The sequence below is a fragment of the Podarcis gaigeae genome (assembly GCF_964106915.1).
Source record: "Podarcis gaigeae genome assembly, chromosome: 8".
NCBI classification, from domain to species: Eukaryota; Metazoa; Chordata; class Lepidosauria; order Squamata; family Lacertidae; genus Podarcis; species Podarcis gaigeae.
The window spans coordinates 25,347,640-25,363,306 of record NC_139684.1 but is presented as its reverse complement, the minus strand read 5'-3'; the positions used below and the strand labels follow the sequence as shown (position 1 = coordinate 25,363,306).

Here is a 15,667-nt window from a genome sequence, read left to right as displayed (position 1 = left end):
TTCTGCAAATGAGGAAAGGTGGGAAATGAAACTTGGGAGAATGGAGCAGAGCTCTGGCAGCTCTGCCTGCGGCAATGGTATCATTAAAGATAAAAATAGACCCCCAGGGTTGCAGCTTGGCGACCAAGCGAGTTCTACTCCCAAGGAAGACGTTGCCCAGCCTCCTTTGCAGAGGAAACTGTTTTGTACCAGGTCAGACTGTTTCTCCGCTAAGCTCTGTATTTTCAACACTGAGTTGTAGCAGCAGTCCGGGGTTTCAGGTAGGAAGCCTTTCCCAGCCCTACCTGGAGCTGCTAGGAATGAGCAGGTGCTCTGCTCCTGTGCCTATAGTGCTCCCCTTAACAATAAAGCAAGATTCTAGTCCTCATGCTTCTGGTTTAAACAGGAAACCGCATGATGCAAACTCAGGTTGTTGGACTGTCTAGCTCAGCATGGTCTACTGCTGTCAGAGGTTGGTTGGTTGGTAGCAGGGGAATGGTGAGAGGAACCAGCTGGGATACCACCGAGGGAAGAAGGCTTTAGAGGGGTGGTGGTGGTATGACAACATTGAGTGGTCAAAGGGAGAAGATGGGGAAGAGGAGGTGATGGAAGCTGAAGAGGTAACAGAGTGAAATATACTGAGTCAAGAGTGGATTTCATGCTCTTTATTCAGCTCATAGTGGTAAGGAGGAATGGAAATTCCCCCAGAATATCTGCTTTATATACATTATTTACACAATGGGCTGCATGTGATTGGCTAATTCCGGGATTCACCTGTAGGCCAATCAGATCGTGGATTCACTTCCACCTGGAGCTGGATTGGGTGGCTCCTGTGGACCAATCAGGCTGCTGCATTCTGAATCCTATTGTTCTAGGACCAATCAGGCTGCTGCATTCTGAATCCTATTGTTCTAGGACCAATCAGACTGCTGCATTCTGAATCCTATTCATCTCAGTACATAACACAGAGTTAGTGAGCCAGGAGAGTCTGTGGCAGGGAGAAATCCATACTCGGGGGCAGAATCTGAAGCAGGAGAGGAGGAAGAAGGGAGACCCAGAGTCCAGCTGGTGAAGTGTCACAGGTTTCTCTCCCTTCTGCTGCAACATGCTCCCCTTTTGCCGCCTCTCTGCAACAGGAGAGGCATGAAAAGGGCGGAGGAGAGGTTGGCTGCACACAGGCACAGTCTCTGATTGCTTGGGGAAAGCCCTGGTGAGGAGGCAGGGACTTTCAGACTCAGCAACTGATTTTCATGAAGGAAGACCACCAGAATGAGCTGCTCTGCTCATTTGGCCTGTCACTCAACCAAGTCTGTGGAGGCCGTGTTTTTGGTAATAAAATGTAACTTCGGCTTTGGACTGTGTCATTACATGGCCCTCCTGTGATTGACACTGATTAGCGTCAGCTCTTTCCCAGCCATACCTGAAGACGGCAGGTATTGAGCCTCGGGCCATCCTCTGTGGTACTACTATGCAGTTACTGACTTTCACTTATGTTCATGAAAGGCTTAATCTGGGCCAAAAAGAGCTCAAGTTACCATGGGAGTGACACAGCAGGCTCCCAGCAGCCTTGGCCTTTTCCACCCTCCTTTACTCTCTGCCTCTCTCTGCCTTCCTGGAGGAAGCCAGCGGCCATGCATAGCTTCCAGCTCAACAAAAATTAAACGCAGCTAAACTCCTGGGCCCCTTCATGGAACACTGCCTTGCCGTGGCGAAAGGGCTTGAATAACTCAGAGAAGCTATGCCGAGCAGGGCATCCAAGAGGGACAGGTCATAGTGGAGAGTTTTGACCAAACATGATCCACCTGGAGGAGGAACCGGCAAGCCACTCCAGTATCCCTGCCAAGAAAACTCCATGGACAAAGGACAGATCCTGAAGCTGAGACTCCAATACTTTGGCCACCTCATGAGAAGAGAAGACTCCCTAGAAAAGACCCTGATGTTGGGAAAGATGGAGGGCACAAGGAGAAGGGGACGACAGATGGCGAGATGGTTGGACAGTGTTCTCGAAGCCACAAACATGAGTCTGACCAAACTGTGCGAGGCAGTGGAAGACAGGAGTGCCTGGCGTGCTCTGGTCCATGGGGTCACGAAGAGTCGGACACAACTAAATGACTAAACAACAACAACAAACTCCTGGGAGATTCACACAGCCTGAGTATCTTTCCTAACATGGTCCTTTTTGAGATGGAGTCAAGTTGCTTTAAATCGATGGGAAGGAACCCTTTCCCCTTTCCTTTGCTGCTGATTGGATGAAGACATGTGCAAACCTCGTTCCTCAAACTTGGGTCCCCGGCTGTTGTTGGACTACAACTCCCATCATCCCCAGTGGTCAGGGATGATAGGAGCTGTCCAACAACAGCTGGGGACCCAGGTTTGAGAAACATATAAACCGATATGAATGTAGCCTACCTTCCAGGGTGTTTATGAAGATGCCTGTACATAGCATTGAGCCATGGGGGGCGGGAGAGATGCCCCCATAAATCAAGTAAATAAAAAGAAAGAAAGAAAGAAAGAAAGAAAGAAAGAAAGAAAGAAAGAAAGAGAAAGAAAAAGAAACATCAAGGACAGAATAATTGCCACACACAGAAAGATTAAGGATATAGTTTGAGTGCTTCACTGGTAGTTTCATAAACCATTTAATGTGTCAATACGAATGGAAGTTGTTAATATTGCAGTTGTTGTATAAGGGATTGCTATCTTGACCAGAGTGTAATTGAAATTAATAAGATTTTGGAAAGCAGAAATAAATAAAATAATCAAACCATCAATTCTAGCACGCGCAGGGAGACAGGACACCTAAATTATATAATTTGTTATCTGAATGATTGGTATTAGAAATTGTATTATAATTTGGCATTGTTATAATGAGGCTATTATTGAACTGTAATTGAAAAATAATAAAAATTATAAACAAACAAACTTCACTGACCAATCACTTTGCAGTTAGCTTGGTTCTGCCCCCGCCCCCAACATAAATCCTGGCTATGCTCATGCACTGAGCTCTGTGTTATATAAATGCTCTGACACCTTCCCCTTTGCATGCTCTAGCATTGTTTTTCAACCCTGGTGGACATGTTCTGCCTCCACAGTCAGAGGTGGTTGGTTTCTGAATACCAGTTGCTGAAAATCATAGGAGGGGAGAGTGCTGTCGCTCTCAGGCCTCGGTCCTGTATACCTGAAGGAGTGTCTCCACCCCCATTGTTCAGCCCAGACACTGAGATCCAGCGCCGAGGGCCTTCTGGCGGTTCCCTCATTGCGAGACGTGAGGTTACAGGGAACCAGACAGAGGGCCTTCTCGGTAGTGGCGCCCGCCCTGTGGAACGCCCTCCCTTCAGATGTGAAGGAAATAAGCAGCTATCTTAAGAGACATCTGAAGGCAGCCCTGTTTAGGGAAGTTTTTAATATTTAATGCTGTATTGTTTTTAACACTTGATTGGAAGCTGCCCAGAGTGGCTGGGGAAACTCAGCCAGATGTACCGTAACTAATGTAGCTGAGTCCTAGGCCTAGATCTGACTGTAAGAGCAGTTTGACAATAGAACCAATTTTCTAGAGAGGTGGTGAGCTCCCCTTGCTGGGACCACCTGTTGGAGATGCCCAAGCATTGTGCAGGGGGTGGACTAGATGGCTTTCAATGCCCCCTCCAACTCTGGGTGCCTTCAGATTTGCAAATGGGTTGCTGGGGCATTACAACTGGGTTATGAGCAATAGGCTCCTTTTTGAACCTATCAGATTTTATAAATAATTTATTATTATTATTATTATTATTATTATTATGGATACTGCTTGCAGACTTCACATGGGTATCCATTTGGCCACTGTAATTACTCAATGCTGAATTAGATGGACCATCAGCCTGATGTTCTTATTCATCATATTCCCCTTGGATGCCCTTAAGAGTAGATTAGACAAATTCATGGAGGCTAAGCCTATCCGTTGCTACATTCTACCTCCACAGTAAGTGCCTCTGAAGAATAGTTGATAGGAATCACATGCAGAGAGAGAGCTGCTGCACTCCGCTCCCGCTTCTGGGCTTTGGCATCTGGTTGGCCACTGTGAGAACAGGATCCTTGGCCTTATCCAGCAGCCTCTTTGTATGCTCAGTCATTTATCTGCCTAATCATGGGAATGGAGCCGAGGGGAAACCTTAACACTGGATCTGTAGTGGCCACATTACACTGAACATGTGAATGAGCCCCAACAACGTGCTACCCAGGTTCAACGTTTTGACCTTGGCTGATGGATAATGATTCACCTCCTCTTGGTCCCAACACAGAACCCTTAACTTGCTCAAAGGTGCCATCTGGTGGCTTGTTCGTGTTCCAGTTCCAGTACTGTATTTTCTGTTCCTTCTCTGATTCTTTAAAATTAGGCTGCAGCCGTATGTGACGCTTGTTTAAGATCTGCCACATTGAAAAAAATGAAGATCAGTGGCGACTGAATCAGTCCTGCAGTGCTGGAGAAGAAGGGCTTAATCCTTCCCTCCCCCCCCCTGCATCAGCTGATTAAAAACATCTCACCCCAATGGGGAATTGCTTTAAACTGTTTTAATACTGTGTTTTAATTCTGTAAGCCACCCAGAGACCTTGGGGTGAAGGGCAGGAAATAACTTGTAGCAGCAGCAGCAACAACAATAATTCCTATGAAAAAGAAAAATGGGGGACATCTTTAATTTTGTTTTAAAAGCCTATAAGATGTATCAAACTCAGATACAGAGTAGGCCCACTGAAATTAATGAACCTAATCTAGTCACATCCATTAACTTACAATGGTTCTACTTTGGGTAGGACTAGCATTGTATACAATCCAATGCAAAAAACTAAACAAGGAGCTGATGTTTTATATTAAAAAAAAAAAAAAGGAGAAGGAAGAGTGGCGGATCAGCATGGACAAATACAAATGAGTAGATTAAACCTACAGGGAGAAGGAACCGGTTGTGCCACTGCCCAGGAAGAGTGGTGAAATGTCCAGGGTGGTGGTGAAAAGCCCAGGAAGGGTGGTGAAATATTAACAGGTGACAAAGAGAAGGTGGGACTTAAAACCAACTTCTGTTTTGCCCCCATCTTCCCCAGAAAGGGGAACTGTGTGTGTAACCTTACATAAGCAACAGAGCCAGTGAGGGGTCAGGATTGCAGTCCAAGCCTGATAAGGACAAGAAACACCTTCAAGAGTTTGGAGTCGGGTAAATTTCATCCTAGGGACATCCAAGGAACCTCCCCACGTTCCCTCTGAACCTCTGCCTGTCTCATCTCTGAGGAAGCCCACGAACAGGTGAGGGGACACAGGACTGCGGAAGAGATGTAGCTCAGTGGCAGAGGGTCTGCTTTCAACACACAAGGTCCCAGGCACCCCCGCTTAAAGCCCTGGAAAGCTGCTGCCAGCTAATGTAGACAGTGGACCAGTAGGCATTTATGGAAGATTCCAGTGTGGGAGGAGGTCCTTCAATAAAGCATAACGAAGACACGGGTTTATTATTCTTGCCGTTCATTGGTTCGTGACTCCATTAGTCTGCAAGCTTCCCATATAGAGCAGGGAAAGCATGGTCCCCTGTCCTCAAAGGGTCGGGAAGGGAAATACTGTAGGAGAAACTGCAGATGAATACTGGAGATGAGGATTGTTGCTTAAAGGACTGGGGGGGGGGGCACAGGGCCATGGCAGAAATTCACATTTGCATATGTCAATTTATATACACTGGTAGGAGTTTGGGGGGTTTGTGAGGGGGCTTCTGGTCCATACACATAGTTTTTAAAAGTTGCATTTTAAAAAACAACAACAACAAAAACCATCTGCAGTCGTGAAGAGATGCTACCAGTCAGTGTAGAGAATATTGAGTTTGATGGAGTCAGTAATAAGGCAGCTTCCTATTCGAGAAGGGCTGTAGCTCGGCAGTAGAGCACCTGATTTGAGTGCAGAAGGTCCCAAGGAACATATCCTGTCTGCAGAATTGGTGCCACTCAGTGTAAACAATGCTGAACTAGATAAGAGCAACGGTCTTACAATGTATAAGGCAGCTTCCAATGGTTCCTGTATTATGTGTACGCACTCCCTCCCTCCCTCCCTCCCTCCCTCTTCCCTGGTGTTTTCTTCCTACCAGCATTCCACACCCATCTCCTTTGTTGCTATGGTGTTCTGTGGCTTGACACGTGACCTGCCTTCTCATCGGTCCACACACAAGTTCCCGGAGCCAGGCTCAACGAATCTGCAAACAAACTCACTTTTGGCACCCACAGAGGTGAAACAGGAGACAGAGGCTGTGCACCGCTGCTTCCCAGAACCAAGGCGACAGCTAACCCTTCCCAAATGCCCACAACAGCCACTTGGTTAAACAGAGGCACCGGAAGCCTAGCACATCATTCCAGCACGAGCCCCAGATCTAAAGGGCATCTGTCACTCCCAAGCGACTGTTGCATCTCACCATCATTCTGATTCTGTTGCAGGGACCTTTAAGTCAACACAGAACCAGAGCAGAGGAGGACAAAGGGGCCTGTCAAGAGAGCTAAGGAGCATGTGGGGACGTTGACCTGACCCATCCAACCTCGTTGGCCTTTGGCAGCAGCAAAAATTTGGAAAGCATGATTCCCGGAGAGAACATTTGCTGAGAAAGGGCAGGCAAGTCCTCTCCCCCCACACCACCAACTGCACACAAACAGTGTAGCTAGCTAAAGAGCAAAGATCGAAGCACTTCACTCAGAGAAAGCTGTTTTGCATTGCAAGAGAGGACAAGAGCTTGGCCGGGCACTTTTGCAGCAACAGATAGGTGCGCACTGGTGCATTGCCTGTGGCACCTGTCAGAGGAAGACCCCAATTATCCTCTAACGTGAATTAAAGGAAAGGTGAATCTCAGGAGTCGTGCCTGCACACACACTCCTGTCCCTGGGAGTGCGGCTTTTGCTGAGGGAGGCCCTGCCATATACTGCCTCCACGTTGCAATGGCGCAACAGCATGGCGGCGCTCCAAATCCCACTGCACTGGGACCCGAACAGGTTCAACTCCTTTTGGCCACAAGCAAAGAAGCCAAGCGGTTTGCCTACTGCCCCTACAGCAACTACCCAGTGGGGGCTGCCCTCCTGACCTCTGATGGGAAGATCTTCTCTGGTAAGTGAAGGAAGACCCTCCTCCATGTGGCTGCCATGCCATGCATCTTTCTACTGAAGTCCATCTGGCTCAGTACTGTCCACTCTGGGTAGCAGTGGCACTCCAAAGCTTCAGACAAGGAACCTCTCCCTGCCCTACCCTTTGGGGATTGAATCTGGGGCCTGGTAGTAATGTATTTGCAGGGTATTTGGTTCAAGTCTGGTTGAAAGATCAAGAACCCTCAGAACTGGCTGGGGTGACATGCAGGTCACCTGGTCGTCCCCATTGTGCACTGCATTTTCTGCTTAAATCCATGCTGTTATTTCTATATTTGCATCACAATTCGCACCTGCAGTTTTGTGTACCCTTGCCTGCCCTCTGTTTTGGCAGCAGCCTTTCAAACAGAAGATGCCTTCAGACAGAGGAATGCCTTCGGTAAAGCAGGACACATAGTCACCCCCGAAAAGCACATTGCATGCCTCAGTTCAGTAATCTTGCAACAGCCCTATAAAGCAGGGCACCAGTATTATCCCTTATATTGCGGGTGGAAGAGCACTGAGGCTTAACCAGAATAGCCATCATGCCACCTGTTAGATGCTATCAGACTCCCAACTCCCATCAACCTCAGCAAGCATGGCTAATGGTCCAGCTACATCTGAACAGGTTGGGCCGAATGCCTCATTGTGAGTTCTTGGGAGCAGTGAGGTTTGAAATGGGAAATAAACCTACAGTACTGATGATTCATCATCATGTGTTTTGAACCAGAACTTTTCTTCTACAGGGGTAGCCAGTGGACTGTATAATCAATGAACCAGAACCACTGATATCACTCAGAGTAAAAAGTGAATGAATTTGACAATACTTAATGAACCAGTTCAAGTTCTAACTGTGGCTTCTGTAAGAGGTATCAAGGATAGATTGGCAGAAATGGTTTTATTTCTTTAAATCCAATCAATATTAAATATATATATATGATCAGGAACTGGCTCCTTAGTTCCCCAGAACCATTCCCCAGCCCTTGACCCTTAGTGAATTTTTAATTCCTGTCAAACTGACAATGTTCTTTTCCCTCACAAAAGCTGATCTGCAAGCTCTCCAATTCCATAAGCAATGGAATGTTCTGTGATGCCAAAACAGTTCAGCCAATCCATGATGAGGCCTTGCTGCCATGAGTACAATATACTATAGATATGGATTCTAAGGCTTTGTCATGAGAGATTTTAACCCATCTTGTGCTTTCTTCAGGTTGCAACATTGAAAACGCATGTTACCCGCTGGGCGTGTGTGCTGAGCGTACGGCAATCCAGAAGGCAGTGTCAGAAGGGCATACAAAATTTCGAGCTATAGCTATTATTTGGTAGGTATTATTCCTATCCTGCTTCCTTGGTGAAGAAGCAGCCTTGGGAGGATTTGCATCCTGGAAGGTGGGCTATGAATAATTGCTATCAGCCAGTGGCTTTATCTGCACTATACATTTAAAGCAGCGTCTCACCACTTCAAACAGCTATGGCTTTCCCCAAAGAATGCTGGAAACTGTTGCTTATTAAGAGTGCTGAGAATTATTAAGTGACCCCTATTCCCCTCAAATGGGACGCGGGTGGCACCGTGGGTTAAACCACAGAGCCTAGGACTTGCCAATCAGAAGGTCGGCAGTTCGAATCCCCGTGACGGGGTGAGCTCCCATTGCTCAGTCCCTGCTCCTGCCAACCTAGCAGTTCGAAAGCACCTCAAAGTGCAAGTAGATAAATAGGTACCACTCCAGTGGGAAGGTAAACGGCATTTCAGTGTGCTGCTCTGGTTCGCTAAAAGCGGCTTAGTCATGCTGGTCACATGACCCGGAAGCTGTATGCCGGCTCCCTCGGCCAATAAAGCGAGATGAGTGCCGCAACCCCAGAGTCAGCCACGACTGGACCTAATGGTCAGGGGTCCCTTTACCTTTACCTTTATTCCCCTCAAAGAGCTGCAGTTCCCAGCATTCACTAGGAAGAGGGATTGATAGTTGAACTACCCTGGGAATTGCTTCCTAACTACTCTCAGCACCAAGCAACAAACTACAGTTCTCAGATTCTTGGGTGGAGGGCAGGGGGGAAAGTCATGACCATTTAAGGTGGTTTGATGCTGCTTTAAATAAGGAATGCAGAAGGGGCCAGACAGTCAGTTCACTACATACAGTGAGTCTTAAATGCTATGGATTTCTTGACCTTCTTTCCCTTCCCCTGGCGCTCTGTTGAGACCTGTGGTGAGAGATCTGGTGGGATAAAAGACCAGGGCTGGAGAAACTCAAGCCCAAGGGCCCTCCCCACCCACCCCTCTCACCTGCTCTGTACCCTTCTCAGGTGCTTTCGCATGACAGGAAAAGACACCAAGAAGGTGCAATGCAAGAAAATAACATTGGAATGAAAAGCTTTTTCCGTAATAAGCAGAAGGAAGGAATACATGGGTTTTTGTAGCTTTTTTCTAGGACGTCTAGGGATGGATCTACACAAAGGAAAAAAACCAATATAAATGAGTCAAATTAAATTGTTATAACAGAAGAAAAAACCCGCTATGGAAAATCACTTAGATTTTTTTTTTTGCTCTCTGGTGCCATCTGGTGTTGCAGGTTTATAACACATTCAAAACGCTGTTTGTTGACTAATGTAGCTGAGTCCTAGGCCTAGATCTGACTGTAATAGCAGTTGGACAATAGAACCAATTTTCTAGAGAGGTGGTGAGCTCCCCTTGCTGGGACCACAACTGAGTTATGAGCAATAGGCTCCTTTTTGAACCTATCAGATTTTATCCTTCTTTTAATCTGGATTAAGCCAGGTTTCCGTGTGGGGCAGGGGGAGATTTGGGCTGGCAATTGATGACACTGTGGTGGTGATATGGATGCTGGAAGAACCTTGCGGTCAGTCGACACCTGTCCGGAAGCCAGCCAGCCAGCCAGCCAATGATCTGGGAAGTGTGTCTTGTTCTGACTTTGTTATTTTTTCAATTTGAATCTTTCACCGTATTAGCATATTTTGTAGACAGCCTCCTCTGCTGTGAGCGAGACTCCTGAACTCTGCTTTTATTCTGCTCCAACAGCAACAGCCAAGAAACGTTCGCGGTGCCCTGTGGGGCTTGCAGACAAGTGCTCAGAGAGGTAAACAGACCTCTCCTTTTAACCCCATACCCTTCTTTGCCTTTGTCACACAAACACACCAGAACCAAAGTACAAGAGATCCTACGGAAATGACTTGCTTCCTTTAGGCCAGAGAGGCATTAAAGCGGTGATGGCCCTACAGCTGTTGTTGGACCACAATTCCTGGTATGCCCCGCAGAGGACCCTAAGGTCCATGAATAACCATCATTTAGAGGTCCCGGGCCCTAAGGAAGCCAGACTATCCTCCAGCAGGGCCTTTTCAGTGATGGCTCCGACCTGGTGGAATGTTCTGTCCCATGAGACTAGGGCCCTTCAGGATTTAACCTCCTTCCGTCGGGCCTGTAAGACAGAGCTATTCCGCCTAGCCTTTAATTTGAATTCAGCCTGATCTTTTATTTCCCTTCTCTTCCTTCCCCCTCCCCTTTTATGAAGATCACTCACTCTGAGACCCCACAGCTAATCCTCCCCTGGCCTCCTCGCTGGCCCAAGTAGGACTAATTCAGCCAGCTAGCCCTGGGGATTCTCTAATGCTTATTAGATGGATTTCCCCTAAATTGATTTCTGAACTTTGAATTTTATTGTTATTCATGTTTTTATACTGTATTTTATGCTGCTTTTACAATTAAGTGTTTTAAATTTGTTGTTAGCTGCCCTGAGTCTAGTTTTTGAACTGGGAAGGGTGGGGTATAAATAATTTTTTATTATTATTATAATTCCCATCATCCCTGACCACTGGTCTTGTTAGCTAGGGATGATGGGAGTTGTAGTCCCAAAACAGCTGGAGGGCCAAGTTTGGCCATCACTGCATTAAAGAGAGAGGGGGGTCTTAAATTGGGGAGAGGGGGTGTGCCTTCTAATATAATTTGTCCCCAAGATCAGAGTCCATACTTAAGAACTGGGAATTGGTTTATGTCACAACCGGTTTTTAAAAAGGGATCCAAGCTATTCTAGGCTGATTACCTGAATGCCTCCTGTATCAGAGGTGCTACGCCTCTGTGTAGCAGGTGTTGAGGGCTGCTGCACTCAGGTGCTGCATGTGGTCTTCCCATTGGGGCATCTGGTTGGCCACTGGGAGAACAGGATACTGGGCTAAACGGGCCTTTGAGCTGATCCAGTTTCAAGCTACAATCCGTCTGTCTAGCCACTGAAGAATTATAGCGCTGTGGTTTATTCTCCAGCTTTGGTGCTCTTCTTATGCTCTAACTCACTTGTTTCCCAAACTTGCGCCCCCAGCTGTTTTTGACTACAATTCCCATCATCCTTGACCACTGGTCCTGCTAGTTAGGGATGGTGGGAATTGTAGTCCAAAAGCAGCTGGAGACCCAAGTTTGGAAAACTCTGTACTAACTCAGTGAGAAGACACACTTTTTGGGGTAGAAATGCATCAGGTTGTGCTATAAGACAACGATCTCGTGGGATTTCTTTTTTTTAAACCCTTATCTAGTTCGGCAAAGACTGGGAAATCTTCTTGGCCAAGGCAGATGGGACGCACATTCAGAAGACTTTGGAGGACCTGCTGCCTTTCTCCTTTGGACCAGAAGACCTGAAGATGGTCTGAAGAGCACAAGAAACAAGAATCAACCCACAGAAGCCTTGGTGACCTTAATGCTCCCTGCATGATGAAGAGAATCCTTTTATATATTTCAAAACTATTGCAGATTCAGATAGAGTGGTACCTTGGGTTAAGTACTTAATTCGTTCCGGAGGTACGTACTTAACCTGAAACTGTTCTTAACCTGAAGCACCACTTTAGCTAATGGGGCCTCCTGCTGCTGCTGCGCCGCCGGAGCCTGATTTCTGTTCTCATCCTGAAGCAAAGTTCTTAACCTGAAGCACTATTTCTGGGTTAGCGGAGTCTGTAACCTGAAGCGTATGTAACCTAAAGCGTTTGTAACCTGAGGTACCACTGTATTCAGTACAAATTGAATTCCTTTAGCCCATCCTGCACATTCAGGGAGGGAGCTACTTTGGAAGTCACTCGGCTAAGAGTGATATTTATGAAAGCAAGGAATGGTAGAGCACGAGACTCTTAATCGCAGGGTCATGGGTTCAAGCCACACCTTGGGTGAAAGATGGGGTTGGACTAGATGACCCTTGGTGTCCCTTCCAGAAATCCTTTTGCAGCTTAATGCCCTGCTTTACAGAAGTGGCTTCCCCCACGAACTCTCCCCTAAAAAAGAAGTTGGCTTCATCTCAATATATGCATTGCAAGCATGCACTGCTCCAGGTGGAAGACGGAAAGATGACATTGATCTACTTAGCTCAGAACCGTCTCTACACTGACTGGCAGTGGCTTGCCAAGACTTCAGACTTTTTCAGCCCTACTTGGAGATTTTGAGGATTGAAACTGGGACCTTCTGCATGCCAAGCAGATGCTCTACCATAGCTTCTTTAGGAGAAACCATGGTCCTCCTCCAAAATATAAAAAAAAATCCCAGTCCTCATGGTTCTCAATAAAGGGCTGATTTAAACAGGAACACATTGGTTCATCTAGCTTAATTTTGGTTCAAGCTCTGTCCCAAGATTTCAGATGGCCCTTCCTGGAGATGCCAGGAATTAAACCTGGGACCTTCTGCAAGCAAAGCAGATGCTTCACAGCTGGGGTGCAGCTCGTCCTCAGAAGATGTGGAAAAGGCTGGAGAGGAGGAGGACTTCTAGGGCTGGGGGCTCAACCCTCATGTCTAGAATTCTAGACAATCCCTTTTTTAAAAAAAGGTTCTTTTCTTTTCTCTGCGACACCCCACTCTTTCTTACAAGAATCAGAAGACAGTCACGGTCAACAGACTTGCGATCTCAAAGCTATGGCACACAAGGAAAAAGGGATGGGGAGGGAGAAATGAAGTACCCAAGCACCAGCTCTCAAAGCTGCAGTATTAAAAGGTGTGCGTCTGAACCCATATGCATGTCTAGGACTCGGTGACTGAAATCTTTTGCTCCCAATATATATAATTTGATTGATTTTCCCATTTTAACCCATTTATATCAATTATTTCTACATCAATACAATTTCGTTTAAGTGGTTTCCTGCATGCCGCTCTTGACCTGTTTATTTGCTTTTGTCAAGATAATTTTGTGTTTTACTTACGTACAGGGACATCCTTGCACCCGTAAAACACGACACAAAAAGAACTGTAATGTAATCATGTGTGCTGTTACATCGGCAATGCTTTTCCCACCAGTATTTCAGCACTGCCCTGGGGCCCAGCATTTTCCAGTCTGGTGCCCTCCCATAATATGCTTTTTACATATGACTTGTATTCACTTCTGTTTTCGTTGCAATATTAAAAGAGTGAAACTTGACAAATAACTCCATGCCTGGCTTTATTCAGATACGGCTTGTAAAGAGTCATTCTTGCAGGTGCACAGCCTTTTTAGCATTTGGGAAATCAGCACGGGGCGGAGTTCTGAAACATCCAGAGGCCACCAGGTTGGCGAAGGCTGCCGTAATGTGCAATCAATGATGGGAGGAGGCAGGATGGGACGGTGCAGAACAACTGAAGGAAGTGAGCTGCAGAATTAATGTCAGGAACATTCCTTCTTAAATTGGAATTTGGGCACAAACCCACAGCACCAGGAGGGTTGAAAGAGCAGAAGCTAGGGAATCCTTTGGCCCTGCCTTTCTAGTGTAATAGGAATTTTATGGTCTTAGATATATGGTAATGTTCATAAGCGTACCAACCAAGCACGTACATAGATCAGCACAGGAAGACCGACCTGGAACCATTTTGATTCCTAAACTGAGCAAATGTTTTCTCTGCAAGGTCAAAGTGGGAAACCTCACCATTGTCTCTTTCCTCACAAATCCTGTCTTAAGGGCACATTTAAGATATGAATAGGGTGTGAGCCTATGACCTGGCCCAGGAACTAAGTATTTATCATTACAAAAGACTGGCCACAGTTACCCAGGCAATCCAATCAAGTAACCTGCCAGACAGGAGATAAACAACTGACAGGAGAAAAGCAATATTCAAATTTCTGTTTAGACTGCCTTTTCTGTGATGTAGGTATGATGTATCTGAGGGGTAGTCTTAGGTTACACCCCTTCTGTGATGTATGTATGATGTTTCTGGGGGTGGTCTTGATCTACAGGGTGGCAATTTCAAAAGTCTTTATAAGGCCTTGCGCGCCATTGTTCTGGGTTCCTCCTCCTCTCCTGCGAGTGAGAGGAGCACCCTGTTGCAACAGATCAATAAAGATCAAGCTTACTTGCTGCTTTGCTTCTCAATATTCTCTGGTTGGCCTCTGTTATTCTCTCCTACCAATAGGGAACCTGTGTAAGGACTCTATATGGGCTCTTGGATACCCCATAAGGGAAAAAGGCAATTTTTGTTTACAACACTAGTAGTGCGGAAATCAAGATTTTGTTTCCCGGTTCCCCACCACCTCTTCTTCATTTGGGCTCTGCTTTTCTTAACTCTTGTTTTTAATTTGCTCCGTTTTTAATTCTCGCACGTGGGAAGAAAGGAGTGTAGCGCTATCCGTCCCAAGAGCAATATTTTCCTTTACGGGTTTCCTGTTTTCGACTCCACAAAATTCTATCAAGGGCAACACAATGAGCTTAATTCTCCAATAATTAAAGACTGTTAGTTACAGGCTGCTCTAAATGTAGCAAGAGAACAAAAGCACCTTCAACCAGTATTAATTCCATGGCTCTGCTCCAATCAAAACGGAACAAAATTGCTGCATTTTTGCTACAGTTATGTAACAGAGGAGGGCAACATAATTTAAAGGCACACAGCCCTTAAGGCGTTCCCATCACGAATTCCTGCGTGCAAAAATAGGTCAGGCTCCTCATACCTAAGGGACTACCGTCTACCGAATGTACCACCCGAATGCATTGAGATATATTGTTGTGGTCTTGTTTGCCATTTTGTTGTTGTTGTTTGCAACTCCCTGCTATGAGAAATCTGCTTGGTCTCTTTCCTTATGGCCTTCCCACCCAACTTGTGGGCTTCCTGGATAGATCTGGCCAGCTACTGGCTTGCTTCACACACCAAATCTCTCTCTTAAAATCTGTATGGTGCACTCTACACAGGGTACTATTGACTTTTCCCCACCACAGATTAAGACCAGAAAAATCGACAGGTTAAAATACTCAAAATCTTTTTCTCTGTGTGTGTAGGTGCATTCTGCACTAGCTCAACAGTACTCTTGTCCACCACAGCCTAGGAATGATTTGGCATGAGCAGGTGGCAGCAATACACAGTATCACATAACGTGCAATAAATCAAATAACAATGGGCAGATTAAGTAGGAACAGCCAACAGGTTAAAAACAAAGAAACGAAGAACACCCTTAAAACATTCAAAACATACCAATACAGTATGTAATATAGGCTGCACTTGGCACATGCTCAACGGCACAAGGACCAATACAAGCACATTAAAGGGGGGAGCAATCCTCCCTCCCCCCATTGAATGTGCTTGTGTTTCGTTTGTTATTATGTTATACATTTTGTGCTATTATACTGTAAACTGCCCCGTGATCCT

General features: G+C 46.1%; 1 protein-coding gene across 1 annotated transcript; it reads left to right on the top strand.

Annotated features, from left to right (window-relative positions):
- The first annotated feature begins 6,075 nt into the window (after positions 1-6,075).
- CDA (cytidine deaminase) lies at positions 6,076-13,485 on the top strand. The gene is made up of 5 exons (XM_083752897.1): positions 6,076-7,072; positions 8,297-8,408; positions 10,121-10,178; positions 11,623-11,850; positions 12,095-13,485. Exons 1-4 carry the CDS (start codon positions 6,907-6,909, stop codon positions 11,734-11,736), a joined length of 450 nt encoding a protein of 149 aa, XP_083609023.1. The 5' UTR covers positions 6,076-6,906; the 3' UTR covers positions 11,737-11,850; positions 12,095-13,485.
- The last annotated feature ends 2,182 nt before the right edge of the window (positions 13,486-15,667 follow it).